The sequence below is a fragment of the Mustelus asterias genome, chromosome 21, assembly GCF_964213995.1.
Source record: "Mustelus asterias chromosome 21, sMusAst1.hap1.1, whole genome shotgun sequence".
NCBI classification, from domain to species: Eukaryota; Metazoa; Chordata; class Chondrichthyes; order Carcharhiniformes; family Triakidae; genus Mustelus; species Mustelus asterias.
The window spans coordinates 18163759-18185435 of NC_135821.1; the positions used below are offsets into that span (position 1 = coordinate 18163759).

General features: G+C 46.0%; 1 protein-coding gene across 2 annotated transcripts in view; it reads left to right on the forward strand.

Annotated features, from left to right (window-relative positions):
* The window catches only part of srebf2 (sterol regulatory element binding transcription factor 2), an 82514-nt gene extending 62056 nt beyond the window's left edge, over positions 1-20458 (forward strand). Inside the window, exons 17-20 of one of the 2 annotated variants that reach the window (XR_013500403.1) lie at positions 1699-1884; positions 7912-8023; positions 17694-18607; positions 19517-20458. Coding sequence is in view for 1 of the 2 variants with exons in the window: in XM_078237580.1 (XP_078093706.1) it covers positions 1699-1884; positions 7912-8023; positions 17694-17914 (519 nt within the window). In the remaining variant the exon portion in view is untranslated. Of the gene's footprint in view, positions 1-1698; positions 1885-7911; positions 8024-17693 lie in introns of both variants that reach the window. The other variant, XM_078237580.1, reaches the window with a different exon arrangement.
* The last annotated feature ends 1219 nt before the right edge of the window (positions 20459-21677 follow it).

A 21677-nucleotide genomic window follows, 5' to 3' on the forward strand; every position in this document is an offset into this window, starting at 1 on the left:
ATAACTTCTTTGCTTCTGCACTCTATAAGACCAGGGATCCTGTATGTTCTTCTTTGTAAATCAACTTGTCTTGCTGCCTTCACAGATTTGTATTTCTCTGTTCCTGCACCCCATTTGAAATTTTAATTGATATCATTTCCCTTCATTTATTCCACCATGCTGTACTCTCTGTAAATTTTGTCTGCGCTGTATCTGTCCATTTCACCAGTCTGTCTACGTCCTCCAGATGTTCACCACTACCCTCCTCACTGTGCACTGAGTAGTGCACTGAGTTGTGCACCAGTTGCACATTTTAAATGATATCCTGTGGAACAAGCCCGGGAGGGGGTGCAATATCTCGTCCTGTCAACTCGGATCTTGTTTGATCGAGCCCCAAGATGGGACGCAAGGTCTTGTCTTGTCAGCTTGGATCTGGCTTGTCTCTCACGAGGAGACCATGATTGGACTTGATTTGAATTGGGTTTTTTGGTTGGAATAAAAGTACCGAACGGTACACAAAAGTCCAGCAGGATTCATAGAACATAGAAAAGCTACAGCACAAACAGGCCCTTCGGCCCACAAGTTGCGCCGAACATGTCCCTACCTACCAGGCTTACCTATAACCCTCCATCTTACTAACTTCCATGAACTTATCCAAAAGTCTCTTAAAAGACCCTATCGAATCCGCCTCCACCACCACTACCGGCAGCCGATTCCACGCACCCGCCACCCTCTGAGTGAAAAACTTACCCCTAACATCTTGGAAAATTAATTTGTTAGCTGCGTGCTGGTTTATACATAGATGCATGCATTTAAACTTGAATGCAAATATGCTTATACTGCAAGTATAGTGTTGAATCAAAGTATCAGTAAGATTTATAACCATAAGCTGCAACTTGCGCAAAACTGTAAAACAAATAAGGAAGTGGATAAAAGTACAAGTTCCACCTTTTGGACATAAAGGTAATTTCTCATTACATCCCCCACCCCTTTTAATATGAATGAAAATACGATTTCATAGAATCATAGACTCCTACAGTGCAGAAGGAGGCCATTCTGCATCGATGACAATTCCACCCAGGCCCCATCCCCATAACCCCATGCATTTACCCTAGCTAGTCCCCTCACACTCGGGGGGGCAATTTTAGCATGGCCAGTCCACCTAATCCACACATCTTTGGACTGTGGGAGGAAACCGGAGCACCCCGGAGGAAACCCACGCAGACACGGGGAGAATGTGCAAACTCCACACAGACAGTGACCCAAGCCGGGGAATCGAACCCGGGTCCCTGGCACTATGAGGCAGTGGTGCTCGCCACTGTGTCACCCTTGTATTGTATTTGGAAACTTGCAGACTGGGCAGTTAAGCGGCAAATGAGGCGGCACAGTGACCCAGGTTCGATTCCGACCAAGGGCGACTGTGTGGAGTTTGCACGTTCTCCCCGTGTCTGCATGGGTTTCCTCCAGGTGCTCCGGAGTCGAACCCAGGTCCCTGGCGCTAACCACTGTGTCGCCGTGCTGCCCTTTATTTTGAGCATCATTGATGCACCAGGCTTGTTGTAAAAGTTTTTTTTCGTGCCCAATCCAATTTTTGTAAGCTGGTACAATTATTTAAAAAGAAAACAAGCTTTCTAATAAGTCTGGCGAGGTGTGGGAGGGAGAACTTGCCTCTCGCCTCTGTCCTGTCTGGGGATAACATTCTGTTTCTCTCCTTGGCAGGCCGTGCAGCTGTTGATCTGCGACATTTTGCTTTCAATTCGGACAACCCTGTGGCAGAAGCAGGCAAACTCCAGCCACGCCGTGGGCGAGACCTATCAAGCTTCAAGTCTAGAACTGAAAGGATTCCAACGAGACCTGAGCAGCCTCCGGAAGCTTGGCCAGACATTTAAGCCAGCACATCGTAAGGTAAGCAAACAAAGCCATGAGCACATTCATCCACTTTGAGGTTAATTTACCAAGTAACATTTCCTAATAAAGGAGATAATTGGCACACTGCCCCCGATATTTTTTCAATAAAACCTTACAGTAGACTAGAGTCCAAATGGCTCACGTACCTTTTATACTAATGGAGCTAGTTTATTCTGAGCCAGAATGTGTTTTTAAGACAACAGTGGTAATTCTCAAACACTTATTGCAGTGCTTTTCATAGAATTATACAGCGCAGAAGGGGCCCTTCAGCCCATCGGGTACGCACCAACACATCCTTCGTTTCTTAGTTCCACCCAGATTGATTCAACATGTTGGCCCTTAGTGTTAACGTCATTTCTTAATACAGCTTTGGTATCATCTTTAATCAATAAAGCAACTCCACCTCCTGCTCTATCCTTCTGAAAAATTGAGTTTCGTTTTATTCATTCGTGGGACATGGGCGTCGCTAGCTAACGAGCATTTATTGCCCATCCCTAGTTGCCCGAGGGCAGTTGAGAGTCAACCACATTGCTGTGGCTCTGGAGTCACATGTAGGCCAGACCGGGTAAGGACGGCAGATTTCCTTCCCTAAAAGACATTAGTGAACCAGATGGGTTTTTGCAACAATCGACAATGATTTCATGGTCATCAGTAGATTCTTAATTCCAGATATTTTTATTATTAAATTTAAATTCCACCATCTGAAGTGGCGGGATTCGAACCCGGGTCCCCAGAACATTAGCTGAGTTTCTGGATTGATAGTCTAGCGATAATACCACTCGGCCATCACCTCCCCTTGAACATTGAACTCCCAGTCCTGGTCCTCCTGTAACCATGTATCATACCCACTTGTCTGTCTCTATTTGTGCAACCATTGTCCCCACAGGGGGTGGCACTGCGTCTGCACGCGACCCCCCCCCCGACCCCCCACCTCTCGTGAGACCGGAAGTGAGCAGGCGCGAGCAGCCGGCAGTTATTTCTCTCTCTTCACAAACTGGCAATTACACTCGCACGTGAGGCCGGAGTTTTATTATTACTTTACGCTCCTGTTGGGAATTCTATCTGATTTACCACTGGCCGTCTCCTTGGCCAGACTTAAACTTTATCCGTGGGGCCGACAGCAGATTCGTGTCCCACCGGCCGCCTGCCTCGTCCATGCCGCCACTCGTCCTCTCATTTCATTGCAAACCTTTTTCTGCTGTGACCCCATTTTGATGCTTCACACTCGTTGCAACTGCAAGATTAAAACTAGAGGGTGCAGGGGGGAGAGCTGTTGAGCAGGGTTTGGGTTCAAACAGCAGAGATACATTAACAAAATAAACAACTACCGTTTTGCGTGCTCCACAGTGACTGGGCCTCAGAGCTCATTGGTTTAGGTTGCGTCCACGGGTAAACAAAATCAATCTTATTTAAAGAGCCCAATCCCAGGGCTGTCAAATCTGAGTCTCCACTCCATTGCCACCATTCATAGAATCATAGAATCCCTACAGTGCAGAAGGAGGCCATTTGGCCCATCGATTCTGCACCGACCACAATCCCACCCATGCCCTTTTCCCCATAACCCCACATATTTACCCTGCTAACCCCCTGACACTAGGGTCAATTTAGCACGGCCAATCAATCTAACCCGCACATCTTTTGGAGTGTGGGAGGAAACCGGAGCACCCGGAGGAAACCCACGCAGATACGGGGAGAACATGCAGACTCCGCACAGACAGTGACCCGAGGCCAGAATTGAACCCGAGTCCCTGGCGCTGTGAGGCAGCAGTGCTAACCACTGTGCCACCGTGCCGCCCATTGCTGCATTGGAGTCTGCGACCCTGCTGAGAGTCACGACCGACAAGTTGGGAACTCCTGAGTCATTGGGTCTCAGAGCGCTTCAAATACATTCAAAGTACAATCATTGTTAGTTAGGCCGAGGAGACCTGGAGAGGAACTGTCTTATGCTTTTTTAAAGTTGTGCCACATAATCTTCAGCATCTGTCTGTGCACCAGAACAGGCATATCCTATCCAAAAAACTGCACAGCCTCAAAACATCACTGCTTCTCACTCCAGTTAGAGACTTTAATCACTTAAACGACAATTATCGTTCTCTATTTTATATTTATTGTATCCAGAGTCTTTAGCATACAATCCAGGTTGACATTCCAGTGCAGTATTGAGGGAATGCTGCACTGTCAGAGATGTCAATTGTAAATTAACTGTAGGCAGGTGATAGGCATCAACTGGAGAGTCAATTTTGCTCCTACTAAAATTGTGGGTGTTGGGTTAGATGGTGACACAGTGGCAGACATGTTAGCACTGCTGCCTCAGCGCCAGGGACTCGGGTTCGATTCCCGCCCTGGGTCACTGTCTGTGCAGAGTCTGCACAGGTCACAGATTACTACAGTGCAGAAGAGGCCCTTCAGCCCATCGAGTCTGCACAGACGCATGAAGTGCCCTGACCTGCCCACTTGCCAGCACTTGGCCCATAGCCTTGAATGTTATGGTGTGCCAAGTACTCATCCAGGTACTTTTTAAAGGATGTGAGGCATCCCGCCTCCACCGCCCTCCCAGGCAGCGCATTCCAGACCATCACCACCCTCTGGGTAAAAGGTTTTTTCCTCAAATCCCCCCCATAACCTCCTGCCCCTCACTTTTAACTTGTGTCCCCTCGCAACTGACCCTTCAACTAAGAAGCTTAGCTGCTCCCTATCCACCCTGTCCATGCCCTTCATAATCTTGAACACCTCGATCAGGTCGCCCCTCAGTCTTCTCTGCTCCAGAGAAAACAACCCAAGCCTATCCAACCTCTCTTCATAACTTAAATGCTCCGTCCCAGGCAGCATCCTGGTGAATCTCCTCTGCACTCCCTCCAGTGTGTTCACATCCTTCCTATAATGTGATGACCAGAACTTCACACAGTGCTCCAGCTGTGGCCTCACCAAAATTCCATACAAATCCATCATGTCCTCTGTGGTTTTGTAATCTATACCCCGTTTAATAAAGGCGAGTGTGCCATATTTCTTTTTCACCACCCTATTAACCTGCCTTTCCGCCTTCAGAGATCTATGGACAACAACACCAAGGTCCCTTTGTTCTTCAGAACTTCCCAGTGTCAGACCTTTCATAGTATACTTCCCTGTCAAATTACTCCTTCCAAAGCGCATCACCTCACACTTTTCGGGGTTAATTTCCATCTGCCACTTATCCGCCCATTTGACCATCACGTCTATATCTTCCTGTAACCCAAGACACTCAACCTCACTGTTAACCACCCTGCCAATCTTTGTGTCATCGGCAAACTCACTGATCCTACCTCCCACATAGTCACTGATGTCATTTATATAAATGATGAACAATAGGGAGCCCAGCACGGATCCCTGTGGTACGCCACTGGTCACTGGCCTCCAGTCACTAAAGCACCTGTCTGTCACCACCCTCTGTCTCCTACCGCTATGCCAATTATGATTCCACCTTATCAGATCACCCTGTATCCCATGTGCATCAGCCTTCTTAATAAGTCTCCCATGTGGCACTTTGTCAAAGGCTTTGCTGAAATCCATGTAAACTACATCAACCGCACCACCCTCATCCTCATACTTGGTTACAAGATCAAAAAAGTTCAATCAAGTTTGTTCAGCATGACCTTCCTCTGACGAAGCCATGCTGATTATCCCTGATCAAACCTTGCCTCTCCAAATGGAGATAGATTCCCTCCTTCAGAAGCTTTTCCAGTAGTTTCCCAACCACAGACGTGAGACTCACTGGTCTGTAGTCCCCTGGCTTGTCTCTACAACCTTTCTTAAATAGTGGGACCACATTAACTGTTCTCCAGTCCTCTGGCACCTCCCCGGTGGCCAGGGTGGAATTAAAAATTTGGGTCAGAGCCCCAGGAAAGGGTACATTAAAGCAAAAGAGGACAAAACGCCCTCTTTTTAAAGTACTTTTTCACCACAGTTTTTCGAATTAAGATTGCGATAATGTCACTTCAGACCTGGATTCTGAAAGATCATAGAATCCCTCCAGTGCAGAAGGAGGCCATTTGGCCCATCGAGTCTGCACCGACCACAATCCCACCCAGGCCCTATCCCTGTAACCCCATATATTTACCCTGCTAATCCCCCTGGCACGAAGGGGCAATTTAGCCTGGCCAATCCACCTAACCCACACATCTTTCGGACTGTGGGAGGAAACCGGAGCACCCGGAGGAAACCCACGCAGACACGGGGAGAGCATGCAGACTCCACACAGACAGTCACCCGAGGCTGGAATCGAACCCGGGTCCCTGGTGCTGTGAGGCAGCAGTGCTCACTGCTGTGCCAGCCTGCTCCCTTCAGAGTGGAGCGATCATAGAGCTGGATTGTTATAGCAGCTTGGAAAAGAAGATAGCCACATCCTGTGCTGTAGATTTTTATGGTTTTTCAATGTAACTGTAATTCAGAAAGAAATTACATTTATATAGTGCCTTTTAATGTTGCAAAGTGTCCGAAGGCAGCTTCAAAGGAATGTCATCCAGCAAGATTGGACATGAAGCCACGTTAGGAGATTTTACAACATCTGGCCATACTAATCCCGGTGGTAGGTTTGATAGAGCACCTTACAGGAGGAGAGAGAGGTAGCGAGTTGCAGCGGTATGCAGAGAGAGTTTATTGCCTCGCAGTGCTGTCAATGGTGGAGTGCTGAAAATTGGGGTGCGAAACAGGCCAAAACTGGAGGAACAAAGAGTCTTTTAAAGATTCTTTCGTGGGATGTGGGTGTAGTTGGTAAGCCAGTACTTTAGTTGCCCATCCATAATTGCCCTTGAACTGAGTGACTTGCTAGGCCACTGCAGGGGGCCATAAAGAGACAGTTAAGCTGTGGTTCTGGAGTCACATATCAGCCAGATCAGTTTAAAGTTAGTTTATTTATTAGTGTCACAAGTAGGCTTACATTAACACTGCAATGAAGTTACTGTGAAAATCCCCTAGTCGCCACACTCCGGTGCCTATTCGGGGACACTGAGGGAGAATTTAGCATGGCCAATCCACCTAACCAACACGTCTTTCGGACTGTGGGAGGAAACCAGAGCACCCGGAGGAAACCCACGCAGACACACGGAGAACATGCAGACTCGCCACAGGCAGTGACCCAAGCCGGGAATCAAACCTGGGTCTCTGGCGTTGAGAACATAGAACATAGAACATTACAGCGCAGAACAGGCCCTTCGGCCCACGATGTTGCACCGACCAGTTAAAAAAAAAACTGTGACCCTCCAACCTAAACCAATTTCTTTTCGTCCATGAACCTATCTACGGATCTCTTAAACGCCCCCAAACTAGGCGCATTTACTACTGATGCTGGCAGTGCTAAGCACTGTGCCACCCCAGGTACGGGTGGCAGATTTCTTTCCCTAAAGGACATTAGTCAACCAGATGGGCTTTTACAATGATTGATGATAAGTTTCATAGCCACCATTATTGAGTCTAACTTTCAATTTCAGATTTTTATTAGCAGCTGCCATGTTGGGATCTGATCTGTGACCCCCCCCCCCCAGAGACCTGGGCCTCTAGATTACGTTACCAGCACACCCTTATCTTGAAGGTTTGTGGGGACGAAGGAGATTAGAGCTAGGGAGGGACGAAGGAGATTAGAGCTAGGGAGGGACGAAGGAGATTGGAGCTAGGGAGGGACGAAGGAGATTAGAGCTAGGGAGGGACGAAGGAGATTAGAGCTAGGGAGGGACGAAGGAGATTGGAGCTAGGGAGGGACGAAGGAGATTGGAGCTAGGGAGGGGACGAAGGAGATTGGAGCAAGGGAGGGGACGAAGGAGATTAGAGCTAGGGAGGGACGAAGGAGATTAGAGCTAGGGAGGGCCGAGTCCATGGAGTGATTTTAAAATGAAAGGACGCAAATTTTAAAATCAAGGTATTACTGGGCCAGGAGATGGGTGAACGGGACTCTTGTCAGGTGTAACATTCTGTCTGTCAGATTATACAATGATTGTGTGTTTAATAGTTTTGTCATTGTGCTTCACGCTCCTACTATGATTATTTTTTTAAAAGATGTTTCTGCATGAAGCGACCGTACGATTGATGGCAGGTGCAAGCCCAACTCGAACCCACCAGCTTCTGGAGCACAGTCTGAGGAGACGAACCTCGCACCCAGTCCAACAAGGTGAGCACATTTACTACCAATAGCCAGCTGCCATTGCCGCAGATTCCTGTAGGTCACCCCGAGGTAGGATTATTACAGACAGATATACCACCTTGCTTTTCAACGCTTTTAAGACTTTATACAATTCTGCCTGTTGCCTTCTGTCTTTTGTTTTGCCTTTTCAGCAATGCCTTTGATTTCCTTTGATTCTTCCACTGTTTAATTCCCTCCTTGTAAAGTGCATTAGGACTATTCATTGTTTAATCGCGGTATAAGTAACCCAGTGGCGTTTTAAGGCAGAGAAGGACCTTTGATCCGTCTCGTCCACCGATCCACAGTAGTCCCTCAGTGCACTTCTAATAACCCTGAATCCTCTTTATTCGGTCTTGAAATCCATTAAAGTTTCTTGTTACACTACCCCTGCCAGTGACCTGTTCCACATACTTACAACAGCAGACTGTATTTATACAACACCTTTTTAATATCGTAAAATGTCCCGGAGACCTGGGAGCATTTTCAGACGACATCTTGCACCTGATATCTCCTTAGAGGTATTCTTGTCCTCCAGAGAATGTGTAGCTGTTTTAATGTACTGCCTTCCGTTACTCATATATAATCTTGAGGAAAGATTCAAATTATGGACGGCGCCGCGGCTCGGTTGAACAGTGGTTAGCATTGCTGCCTCACAGCGCCAGGGACCCAGGTTCGATTCCTGGCTTGGGTCACTGTCCGTGCGGAGTCTGCACGTTCTCCCTGTGTCTGCGTGGGTTTCCTCCGGGTGCTCCGGTTTCCTCTCACAGTGCGAAAGACGTGCTGGTTAGGGTGCATTGGCCGTGCTAAATTCTCCCTCAGTGTACCCGAACAGGCACCGGAGTGTGGCGACTAGGGGATTTTCACAGTAACTTCATTGCAGTGTTAATGTAAGCTGACTTGTGACACTGATAAATAAACTTGAAAACTTATTTGAATTGTTACTGTCGAGGTGAATTGTTTGAGCAGGGTGAATGGAATGTACTATCAGATTCTTCACTGTGAGGTGTGGCAATTCCCATTTACTGTGTATTTCCTTAATCTTTAAGAAAAAGACAAGACAACCGGTTATTTTTCTGTACAATGTCTATTTAGACCGTATTGCAAATGAGGAACAGAATCCATTGTATAAAAGTAACCTATTTACACATCCTGTCCAATCAGATACAGTCCACATTTAGTGCATGGTAGGTGCATTGGCCGTGCTAAATTCTCCCTCAGTGTACCCGAACAGGCACCGGACTGTGGCGACTAGGGGATTTTCACAGTAACTTCACTGCAGTGTTAATGTAAGCCTTACTTGTGACTAATAAATAAACTTAAACTTTTCTTGCCTTGTTGGAGAACTGACAGTTGAGATTGAATTTATTTGATTAAAGGTGATGAAAAGCAGCGAGTGGATGAGCCAGAGACCCTTGCACCTTTGGAACGGAAAATTAAATAGATTTGTGAAACAGAGGAAAGTGAGGAGAGGAGAGAGCACAGAGCCAGGATTAGTTTTTGGGCTGTTGCAGCAAAGAACCAGCTTGGAAAAGAAGGTGGCTTCATCAGGAGATACCAGGACAGCTGACCAAAACTTGGCCCAGGAGATTGAATTTAAGGCACGTCCGAGAGGAGGAACGAGAGGCTGAGACGTTTAGGGAGGGAACTCCAAAGTAGGTGACCTGGGGGCACCGCTGCCTCACAGTGCTGGGGACCCGGGTTCAATTGCAGCCTCGGACGACTGTGGGCGAGATGTTATGCCACCGCTCGACCCGAGACTGGAAAATCCCGCCCGAGGTCAATGGACATTTCCATTGTCCGCCCCTCGCCCGCTCCCATTCCGTGGAGGGCAGGGCGGTAGAATTCGGCGTCTGCACATTTTCCTCGTGTCTGCGTGAGTTTCCTCCGGGTGCTCTGGTTTCCTCCCACAGTCCGAAAGACATGCAGGTTAGGTTCATTGGCCATGCTCAATTGCCCCTTAGTGTCAGGGAGATTAGCAGGGTAAATACGTGGGGTTACAGGGATAGGGCCTATAGGTGGGGTGCCCAGAACTGAATGCGGTAACCAAAATGGCTTTGTTGTTTGTACCTTTGAAATTATAATGCACTCGAAATGCACTGCCTGAGAGTGCGATGAAGGAAATTGCCAGCCTTAATGATTTCTATACTGGGAGCTCGAAATCTCTTGGCACCCCCAGAGTTTCCAGCTTCCCATCATTCGAAAATACTCTGATCAATCTTTCTTATGTTGAGCCTTGCACTTCACACTGAGCTCCATCTGCCACAATTTTGCCCCCTCATTTACAATCATAGAGGTTTACAGCATGGAAACAGGCCCTTCGACCCAACTTGTCCATTTACCACTAAGCGAGTCCCAAATGGCCGTGGTTGGCCCATATCCCTCTACACCCACCTTACCCATGTAACTGTCTAAATGCTTTTTAAAAGACAAAATTGTACCCACCTCTACTACTGCCTCTGGCAGCTTGTTCCAGACACTCTGTGTGAAAAAGTTGCCCTCTGTACCCTTTTGTATCTCTCCCCTCTCACCTTAAACCTATGCTTTCTAATTTTAGACTCCCCTACCTTTGGAAAAAGATGTTGACTATCTACCTTATCTATGACCCTCATTATTTTATAGAATTAATTTAGCGCTGACCCTTTATAATCTTCAGTTCCCACCTATACTATTGATGCTATCAGCAAACTTGAATATATGGTTCTTTGTCCCTTCATCTACAATGTAGTGAAAAGCTAAGGCAGAATACAAATCCCTGCTGGATTCCACTAATCATCTAATAAAACATTCCAATAAATTCTCGTACAATTTCCTAGTTTACTTCTCAACCCTCCTTAAATAATTGGGTAGCCTTGGCAATTTTTCAATCAAAGGAAATAAATCAAGAGAGTTTTGCAAGATCTTGGAAGGAAACAGACTTGTTGTGGTATCAGTAAATAGACAAATAACTTCGCCAGCTTATTTATTATTCTCACAAGTAGGCTTAACATTAACACTGCAATAAAGTCACTGTGAAAATCCCCTGGTTGCCACACTCCAGCACCAGTTCGGCTACACTGAGGGAGAATTTAGCACGGCCGATGCACCTAACCAGCACGTCTTTTGGACTGTGGGAGGAAGTATCCGGAGGAAACCCACGCAGACACGGGGAGAATGTGCAGATTTCACACAGACAGTGACCCGAGCCGGGAATCGAACCCGGTTCTCTAGCACTGTGAGGCAGCAGTGCTAACCACTGTGCCACCGTGTCACCATTATAATGGAGCAAATTTGTGAGCTGTACTTAATAATGAGCAACCTGGGGATCTGATAGCTGCAATGGATCTTTGCCTATTAAAAGATGTGTTTGTTGATGGCCTCAACAATTTACTCTTTTTCCTCTGTGCCACACACCAGGACAGAAGGCACACTTTCTTTTCTGGTTGTATCACAGCTTGGTCTGGCTCCTGCTCTGCCCAAGACCACAGGAAACTACAAAAGGTCGTGAATGTAACCCAATCCATCGCGTTAACCAGCCTCCCGACCCTTGACTCTGTCTACACTTCCCGCTGCCTCGGCAAAGCAGCCAGCATAATTAAGGATCCCACACACCTCGGACATTCTCTCTTCCACCTTCTTCCTTGGGGGGGGGAAAAAGATACAAAAGTCTGAGGTCACGTACCAACCAACTTAAGAACAGCTTCTTCCCTGCTGCCTTCAGACTTTTGAATAGACCTACCTCGCATTAAGTTGATTTTTCTCTACACCCTAGCTATGACTGTAACACTACATTCTGCACTCGCTCATTCCTTCTCTATGAAGGGTATGCTTTGTCTGTATAGCGTACAAGAAACAACATTTTTCACTGTATACTAATACATGTGACAAATCAAATCAAAACACAGTTTTGTCACAACTATTGTTTAGGATGCATCGTGGTTCAGTTGGTTATCACACTTGCCTCTGTATCATTGGGTTGCGGGTTCAGTCCCACGCCACCCCTAACACTTCAGTGCCGTAACAAGTAAACATTGCACTGTCGAAGATGATCTTGCAGATGGCAGTGCATTCCAGACCTTCACTTTGAAGGAGAACAGGGGACTTATCCCCAGTGTCCTGGTCAATATTCATCCTTCCATAATTTACAAAACGCTGCCGCATTTCCCACATTACAACTGCAACTGCGTTTATAAAGCACCTCATTGACTCTTAAGTGCTTCGAGACTTCTGGTCATTGCGAAAGGCGCTATATAAATGCAAGTCTTTTTCTTTCTCTCGCCCCTACTTCATGTTTGGTTGGGCGATTTGTGTCAGGTGACGCACAGTTGACACCCTCCCTGAGGCAACTTTAGAAGCTTCAGGCTTCCTTTCAGCTATGTGGCAATTCTGATTGTTCTGAAACTGTTCGACTTCTGTCCAGCAAGAGAGTTTTTGAGTACAGAATGAAACTTAAGCTGGAAAAAGAGTATCAAAATTTAAAACCAACTTTTAATCACAAACCTAGTACTCCTGCCCGAAACAGTGGCCATTTAAAATTTTAAGCATATGCATTCTTGAATATTGCTGAAGAGAGAGACATGTTGTCAAAGTTTTGCACTCATCAGGACAAACACAAGAATGCCAAATTTCAAAGGATAACTACAGTTTGTTCAGGAGAAACAGGCGCTAACTGTCTGGAAATTTGATTCTGGCTGTGGTGTTGCCATGGAGAAAGCTCCCCGGGCAACATGTTCAAGCCTTGCACCTTTTTTCGAACTGCCCAGGAACTTGAGGAGCCTATAGTTCCCCATTGTTTTCCCCATGGCAACGTCTTGGCCATTCAGCGTTGCCATGCCAACCATTCAGCATCTTTTTCCCATGTAGTACAAGTTGTTATGATTGTTTGAAATTTGGCATTCTTGTGTTTGTCCTGATGAGTACAAGACAGAAAGCTTCAGCAACATGTCTCTTTTTAACAATGTTCAAATTCTTTGATTTGATTTACCATTGTCACATGTATTGGTATACAGTGAAAAGTATTATTTCTTGCACGCTATATAGACAAAGCATACCCTTCAAAGAGAAGGAAACGAGAGAGTGCAGAATGTAGTGTTACAGTCATAACTAGGGTATAGAGAAAGATCAACTTAATGTGAGGTAGGTCCATTCAAAAGTCTGATGGCAGCAGGGAAGAAGTTGTTCTTGAGTCGGTTGGTTTGTGATCTCAGACTTTTATATCTTTTTCCCAATGGAAGAAGGTGGAAGAGAGAATGTCTGGGCTTTGTGGGGTCCTTAATTATGCTGGCTGCTTTGACGAGGCAGTGGAAAGTGTAGACAGAGTCAATGGATGGGAGGCTGGTTTGCATGATGGACTGGGCTTCGTTGCATGATCCTTTGTAGTTTCTTGCGGTCTTGGACAGAGCAGGAGCCATACCAAGCTGTGATACAACCAGAAAGAATGCTTTCTATGGTGCATCTGTAGAAGTTAGTGAGTGTTGTAGCAGACGTGCCAAATTTCATTAGTCTTCTGAAACAGTAGAGGCGTTGGTGGGCTTTCTTAACTATAGCATCCGCATGGAGAGACCAAGACCAAGGATGTTGCCTGGATTGAGTGGCATGCCTTATGAGGATAGGCTGAGGGAGCTCGGTCTTTTCTCCTTGGAGAGACGTAGGAAGGGTAGAGTGTGGTGGAAATAATTCTTTGAGGTGTGTCTATTTCAATGCCAGGAGTATTGTAGGGAAGGCAGATGAGCTGAAGGCGTGGATAGACACGTGGAAATATGACATTATAGCCATTAGTGAAACTTGGCTACAGGAGGGGCAGGACTGGCAGCTCAATGTTCCAGGGTTCCAATGTTTCAGGCGGGATAGAGGCAGAGGGATAAAAGGTGGGGGGGTGGCATTGTTGGTCAGGGAAAATGTTACAGCGGTACTTAGGCAGGATAGATTAGGGAGCTTGTCTACAGAGGCCCTATGGGTGGAGCTGAGAAACAGGAAAGGTATGACCACATTAATGGGCTTGTATTATAGACCACCCAATAGTCAGCGAGAATTGGAGGAGCAAATCCGCGGAGAGATAGCTGACAACTGCAAGAAACACAAAGTTGTGATAGTAGGGGATTTTAATTTTCCACATATAGATTGGGACTTGCATACTGTTAAAGGTTTAGACGGGGTAGAGTTTGTAAAATGTGTTCAGGAGAATTTTCTACATCAGTGTATAGAGGTGCCGACTAGAGAGGATGCGATATTGGATCTCCTATTGGGAAATGAGTTAGGGCAGGTGATGGATGTGAGTGTGAGGGAACACTTTGGATCCAGTGATCATAATGCCATTAGTTTCAACCTGATCGTGGATAAGGATAGATCTGGTCCTCGGGTTGAAGTTCTGAACTGGAAAAAGGCCAAATTTGATTAAATGAGTAGGGATCTGGGAAGTGTGGATTGGCACAGGCTGTTCTCTGGTAAGGATGTAAATGGAAAGTGGGAGGCCTTCAAAGGAGAAATTTTGAGAGTGCAGAGTTTGTATGTTCCTGTCAGGATTAAAGGCAAAGTAAATAGGAATAAGGAACCTTGGTTCTCGAGGGAGATTGTAACACTGATTAAGAGGAAGAGAGAGTTGTATGAAATGTACAGGCAGCAAGGAACACATCAGATGCTCGAGGAGTATAAAAAGTGCAAGAAGCTACTTAAGAGGGAAATCAGGAGGGCTAAAAGAAAACATGAGGTTGCTTTGGCAGACAGAGTGAAGGAAAATCCAAAGAGCTTCTATAGGTATGTTAGGAGCAAAAGGATAGTGAGGGATCAAATTGGTCCTCTTGAAGACCAGAGTGGTACACTGTGTATGGAACCAAAAGAGATGGGGGAGATACTAAATGGTTTTTTTGCATCCGTATTTACTGAGGAAACGGGCATGGAGTCTACGGAAATAGGGCAAACTGGTAGGGAGGCCATGGAACCTTTACAGATTAAAGGAGAGGAGGTGCTCGCTGTTTTGAGGCAAATCAGAGTGGATAAATCCCCAGGACCGGACAGGGTATTCCCACGGACCTTGAGGGAAGCTAGTGTTGAACTTGCAGGGGCCCTGGCAGACATATTTATAATGTCAGTATTCACCGGGGAGGTGCCGGATGATTGGAGGGTGGCTCATGTTGTTCCGTTGTTTAAAAAAGGTTCCAAAAGAAATCCGGGAAATTATCGGCCAGTAAGTTTGACGTCGGTGGTGGGCAAGTTATTGGAAGGTGTGATAAGGGATAGGATCTACAAATATTTGGATAGACAGGGACTTATTAGGGAGGGTCAACATGGCTTTGTGCGTGGTAGGTCATGTTTGACCAATCTATTAGAGTTTTTCGAGGAGGTTACCAGGAAAGTAGATGAAGGGAAGGCGGTGGATGTTGTCTACCTGGATTTCAGCAAGGCCTTTGACAAGGTCCCTCATGGGAGGTTAGTTAGGAAGGTTCAGTCGCTGGGTATACATGGGGAGGTAGTAAATTGGATAAGACACTGGCTCAATGGAAGAAGCCAGAGAGTGGTTGTGGAGGATTGCTTCTCTGAGTGGAGGCCTGTGACTAGTGGTGTGCCGCAGGGATCGGTGTTGGGTCCATTGTTGTTTGTCATCTATATCAATGATCTGGATGATAATGTGGTAAATTGGATCAGCAAGTTTGCTGATGATACAAAGATTGGAGGTGTAGTGGACAGTGAGGAAGGTTTTCAAAGCTTGCAGAGGGATTTGGACCAACTAGAAAAATGGGCTGAAAAATGGCAAATGGAATTTAACGCAGACAAGTGTGAGATATTGCACTTTGGAAGGACAAACCAAAGAAGAACGTACAGGGTAAATGGTAGGACTCTGAAGAGTGCAGTTGAACAGAGGGATCTGGGAATACAGGTACAGAGTTCCCTAAAAGTGACGTCACAGGTGGATAGGGTCGTAAAGAGTGCCTTTGGTACATTGGCCTTTATAAATCGGAGTATCGAGTATAAAAGTTGGAGTGTTATGGTAAGGTTATATAAGGCATTGGTGAGGCCGAATTTGGAGTATTGTGTACAGTTTTGGTCACCTAGTTACAGGAAGGATGTAAATAAGATTGAAAGAGTGCAGAGAAGGTTCACCAGGATGTTGCCGGGACTTGAGAAGCTGAGTTACAGAGAGAGATTGAATAGGTTGGGACTTTATTCCCTGGAGCGTAGAAGATTGAGGGGAGATTTGATAGAGGTGTATAAGATTTTGATGGGTATAGAGTGAATGCAAGCAGGCTTTTTCCGCTGAGGCTAGGGGAGAAAAAAACCAGAGGGCATGGGTTAAGGGTGAAAGGAGAAAAGTTTAAAGGGAATATTAGGGGGGGCTTCTTCACACAGAGAGTGGTGGGAGTGTGGAATGAGCTGCCGGATAAAGTGGTAAATGCGGGGTCACTTTTAACATTTAAGAAAGACTTGGACGGGTTCATGGATGAGAGGGGTGTGGAGGGATATGGTCCAAGTGCAGGTCAGTGGGACTAGGCAAAAAATGGTTCGGCACAGACAGGAAGGGCCAAAAGGCCTGTTTCTGAGCTGTAATTTTCTATGGTTCTATGATGAGAAGAGACCTAATAGAGGTATATAAGATGTTGAGAGGCATAGATCGGGTGGACTCTGAGGCTTTTTCCCAGGGTGGAAATGGCTGCTACGAGAGGACACAGGTTTAAGGTGCTGGGGGGTAGGTACAGGGGAAATGTTAGGGGGAAGTTTTTCACACAGAGGGTGGTGGGCGAGTGGAATCGGCTGCCGTCTGTGGTGGTGGAGGCAAACGCAATAGGGTCTTTTAAGAGACTCCTGGATGAGTACATGGGACTTAATAGGATGGAGGGTTATAGGTAGGCCTAAAAGGTAGGGATATGTTCGGCACAACTTGTGGGGCCGAAGGGCCTGTTTTGTGCTGTAGTTTTTCTATGTTTCTAAGACAGGTTGTTGGTGATCTGGACACCTAAACACTTGAAGCTCTCGACCATTCCTACTTCATCCCCATTGTTGTAGACAACAGGGGCATGTTCTCCACTATGCTTGCTGAAGTCGATGACTATCTCCTTCATTTTGTTGACATTGAGGAAGAGATTATTGTCATCGCACTATTTCACCAGATTTTCTACCTCTTTCCTGTACTGTCAAGTGACTTCATATGTATTCTATAAAAATCAGTGCACACCCTTGTAGTAATGAAGGTATTGATTTATTTTAAGCAGTGAAGCAGCTTTGTTACAACAGCAAACAGTAGAATCACAGGATGGTTTCGCACCTTACTAATATTTGCAAAGTAAAATTTCCAGGTCAGTTTTGTTTTAGAAAATTGTGAGTACCAGATGCAGCACAACAATTTGTACATGTTTGGAATTTCAGTAAATGGATCTATAGGGGCAGCAGAGTGGCACTGCTGCCTCACAGCGCCAGGGATCCGGGTTCAATTCCCGGCTTGGGTCACTCTGTGTGAAGTCTGCATGTTCTCCCCGTGTCTGCGTGGGTTTCCTCCAGGTGCTCCGGTTTCCTCCCACAGTCTGAAAGACGTGCTGGTTAGGGTGCATTGACAGGAAAAAGCTCCGGAGTGTAGGGAAATTTCACTAACTTCATTGCAGTGTTAATGTAAGCTGTACTTGTGACTAATAAATAAACTTTAACTATACAGTGGAACTGGGGTTGAAAAATATTTCTTTTTCTTCATTTACAGGTGAATTGGATGCTCTTCCAGGCCAGAGGGAGCGGGCGACAGCCATACTCCTGGCATGCCGTCACCTTCCCCTCTCCTTTCTCTCTTCCCCGGGTCAGAGGGCAGTGATGCTCGCCGAGGCCGCGCGGACACTGGAGAAACTGGGAGACAAGCGGTCCGTCAGCGACTGCCAGCAGGTGATCATGAAACTGGGCAGCGGCACGACAATCGCAGCGAGCTGATCAGTGCGACGGCGCACTCCAGTCCGCGGCGAATGCCTTCCCGGCCCTCTGACTGGATCGTACTGTCATGTCGCGCCCTTAAACAACGAGTGAAGGCAGCGGCGGGAGGTTCGGAGCCGACGTGATTTCCTTCTGACAGAACGCAGTGCGGCAAGTTCACCGGGAAAGATATTTTCACAACTTTTCTTCCAGCTGTTTTGACCGTGAGGGGTTGCTTTTCACAGACTGTTCATGATGATGATCCAGTAGTTTACTTCTGTGAGAGCCAGTATTGGCATTAATTTTTCTCCCCCTCCTGTTGTCCCCGGTGGTCTATTGATGCTACTGAAGAGGAGGTTTAGCCTTTTGTTGCCTCATTTGGTGCCCCTCAGTTCCATTCTCTCACATCTGCGGTTCTCAATCCGAGGGTACAGCTGGCTGGTGTCAAAATTCCCATTTGCTAGGTGTTTTAAATAATTTATTCAATTTCTACAGCCTCATGATTTACTCTCAAATAGTGTTAAGTCTTGGGAATGTAATTTATCATGTGAGACATTTTCTTTTAGATTTTATATATGTGTAGGTTGCAAGAATTTTTAAAAAAAATCAAACCCCATAAAAGCCAAACGAGTCTGATTTTTTTTTTTACGTCATCTACCTAACTGCTTTCCCACCCTATAATCTTAATACTATATCCAGAGACACAATGGCACAGTGGTTAGCACTGCTGCCTCACAGCGCCAGTGACCCGGGTTGAATTCAGACCTCGAGTCTTGGTGTGGAGTTTGCACGTTCTCCCCGTGTCTGCGTGGGTTTCCTCCCAGGTGCTCCGGTTCCTTCCCACTGTCCAAAAATGTGCAGGTTAGGTTGATTGGCCATGCTAAATTGACCCTAGTATCGGGAGATTAACAGGGTAAATATGTGGGGTTTCGGGAATAGGGCCTGGGTGCGCTTGTGGTCGGTGCAGACTCGATGGGACGAATGGCCTCCTTCTGCACTGTAGGGATTCTATTTAAGCCACCTTATATTCTCTGCTTCTAAGGCCTGTCCTGGTGACTTATTCCACGACTTTGTTATTCCTTTGGTGAAGAGATTGCAGGATGTGTTTATCGCTGATGCGTTCTAGTGAAACTTTTGTTTTACTGTTTCAAGTTCCCAGGATCAGTTTTAGTCCACAGACAAACAGTTGGCTCTTTTCTCTCCCCACAGATGCTGTCAGACCTGCTGAGTTTCTCCAGTATTTTCTGTTTTTGGTTCGGACTCCAGCATCCGCAGTATTTTGCCTTTATCTCCGTTTTAATCCAGGCTGAATCAGCTTACATTTGGGAGCGTAGAATCCCTACAGTGCAGCAAGAGGCCATTCAGCCCATCGAGTCTGCACCCACCACAATCCCACCCAGCCCCTATCCCCGTAGCCCCACGTATTTACCCTGCTAGTCCCCCTGACACCTAAGGGGCAATTTACCATGGCCAATCAACCTAACCCGCACGTCTTTGGAGTGTGGGAGGAAACCGGAGCACCCGGAGGAAACCCACACGCAGACATGAGGAGAACGTGCAGACTCTGCACAGACAGTGACCCAAACCGGGAATCGAACCTGGGTCCCTGGCGCTGAGAGGCAGCAGTGCTTGCCACCGTGCCGCCCCAGTTCCTGCCCTGACTATGGGGAAGACATACAATGCCAATCTCCATAGAAGTAGCTAAGTTTTTAAAAGCCTTGCTCTGTAATTCCCCACTACTGCTGCACTAACTGACGTTAGTCTCAAATTCTCTGTAAATTGCATTTAGCTACAGTTTAAAAGGTAATTAATAGGCAATTAGACTAGGTGTAGTGTAAGTGTACGGTTGATTGGAAATTATGGAAACAGTCCCTGCCTGTGGTCAGTGTACAAATCTAATTGGCACTAACAATTATATTAATGGACTCATGAGCTTTGAAGTGATAGAACCACAATTGCTGCTTTTAATGATGTCAAACACAGGACAGGAAGGAAAAAACAAGGGTGGTTTTAGATCATTGGGGTTTATGACGGCTTGTAAATGTATGAGAAATACTAAAGTGCCACCAAAATGAATGGGAAGTCCTGGAGGTGACTTGTGAGAGTGACGCAGTCGACCTAAACGGCAACAGAAAGGTCACCGATGCGAATCCACTCTAACACCATTATTTATGCCAGGACCATCCTGTTGTTCGATCAATTGAAAGGTAGAACCATCTTATCCAGTAATCATATCAAGACAGACAGGTACATGTAGACAAGACATGACTGCAGTTCTCTGTATGAGGGACAATGCAAAGACTGTACATAAGGGGTGGGCTGCCTGCTTAAGTAGTTCAGATTTCCAGCATCCCCACTATTTAACTTTTAGACCGTTCTGACAATGATTTTCCTCTGCATCACTGTCGCTGTAAATATTTAGCTTGTAGTTTATTTCCCTGTTTGGACATATGGAAACATTTTTCTAATTATGGCTGGTGTTTTATTTAAAGGACAAATATCATGAATGTGTAGAATGATTTTGAGGCAATGTTTTTCCACGGAATAAAATACTTCAATACCAAATGGTCTGTCTAGAATTGCTGATTTTTGTGACAATCCGTGTCTTTGTTTTTTTTACTTGCCCCGCAAGTTGTGTTGTGCCTTTCCCACACCCCAGTGCAAATTATTCCTTTCCCACATATCTTGTCTGCAGTGTCGTTCCCGTCTCTACAAGATTGAGGAGTTAGCATTGTGCTGATCCATTGACTGGGAGCTCCCACATAGCTATAAGCAATAGGAGAAATAATGAAGGATTATTAAGAAAGTTGCTACAATAACTGTGGGTGATTTTCAATTTCATAAGATTGGATGCATCAAATTGGCCAAGGAAGCCTGAAGGATTCTCATAGAATTCCTACAGTGCAGAAGGAAGCCATTTGGCCCATCAAACCTGACTTTGTTCACTATTTCAAGTGGTATTTAAGTCTATGGGAAGAATGTTGCTTAATTGGAACTGAAATAGTGATAAGTTAGTAATTACAAGTTTTTTTTTCATGTAATTGTAGCATCTTTCTTATCCCTCATTATTTCTCCTATTGCTTATAGCTCTATTGGTCCTAAACAAAAAGAAACCGGACATTCAGCTAAAATAACACCGCACTGACAACAATCCCATTCAGGACCCTATCCCCTCAACGTACTTACCCTGCTAGTCCTCCTGTCTCATTACACAGTACAATGTCTAATATAACCTGCTCCCTGGTTTGTCCCAGAGAAACTGTCCTGAACATACTCTATAAACTCATCCTCCAGGCTTTCTTGGCCAATTTGATGCATGACCTTTTCAAAGCTGTTAAAACCTGTAATATTGCCATATGGAACTGGACCCTGGCAGCCTACTGTTTTACCATCTAACAGGTAACAGCAGAAAGAGTTCTGTTCAAGTGAAGTGCCTGGACTTCACCTATGCTGTATTACTGGAACATTGGTGCCTATTAGACTAGAATCATAGAATCCCTACAGTGCAGAAGGAGGTCATTCAGCCTGTCGAGCCTGCACTAATAACAATCCCACCCAGGCCCCATCCCTGTAACCCCATGTATTTACCCTGCTAATCTCCTTGACACTAAGGGACAATTTAGCATGGCCAATCAACCTAACCTGCACATCTTTGGAATGTTGGAGGAAACCGGAGCACCCGGAGGAAACCCACGCAGACACGGGGGGAGAAACCCTACACAGTCACCCAAGGCCGGAATTGAATCCGGGTCCTGCCACTGTAAGGTAGCAGTGATAACCACAG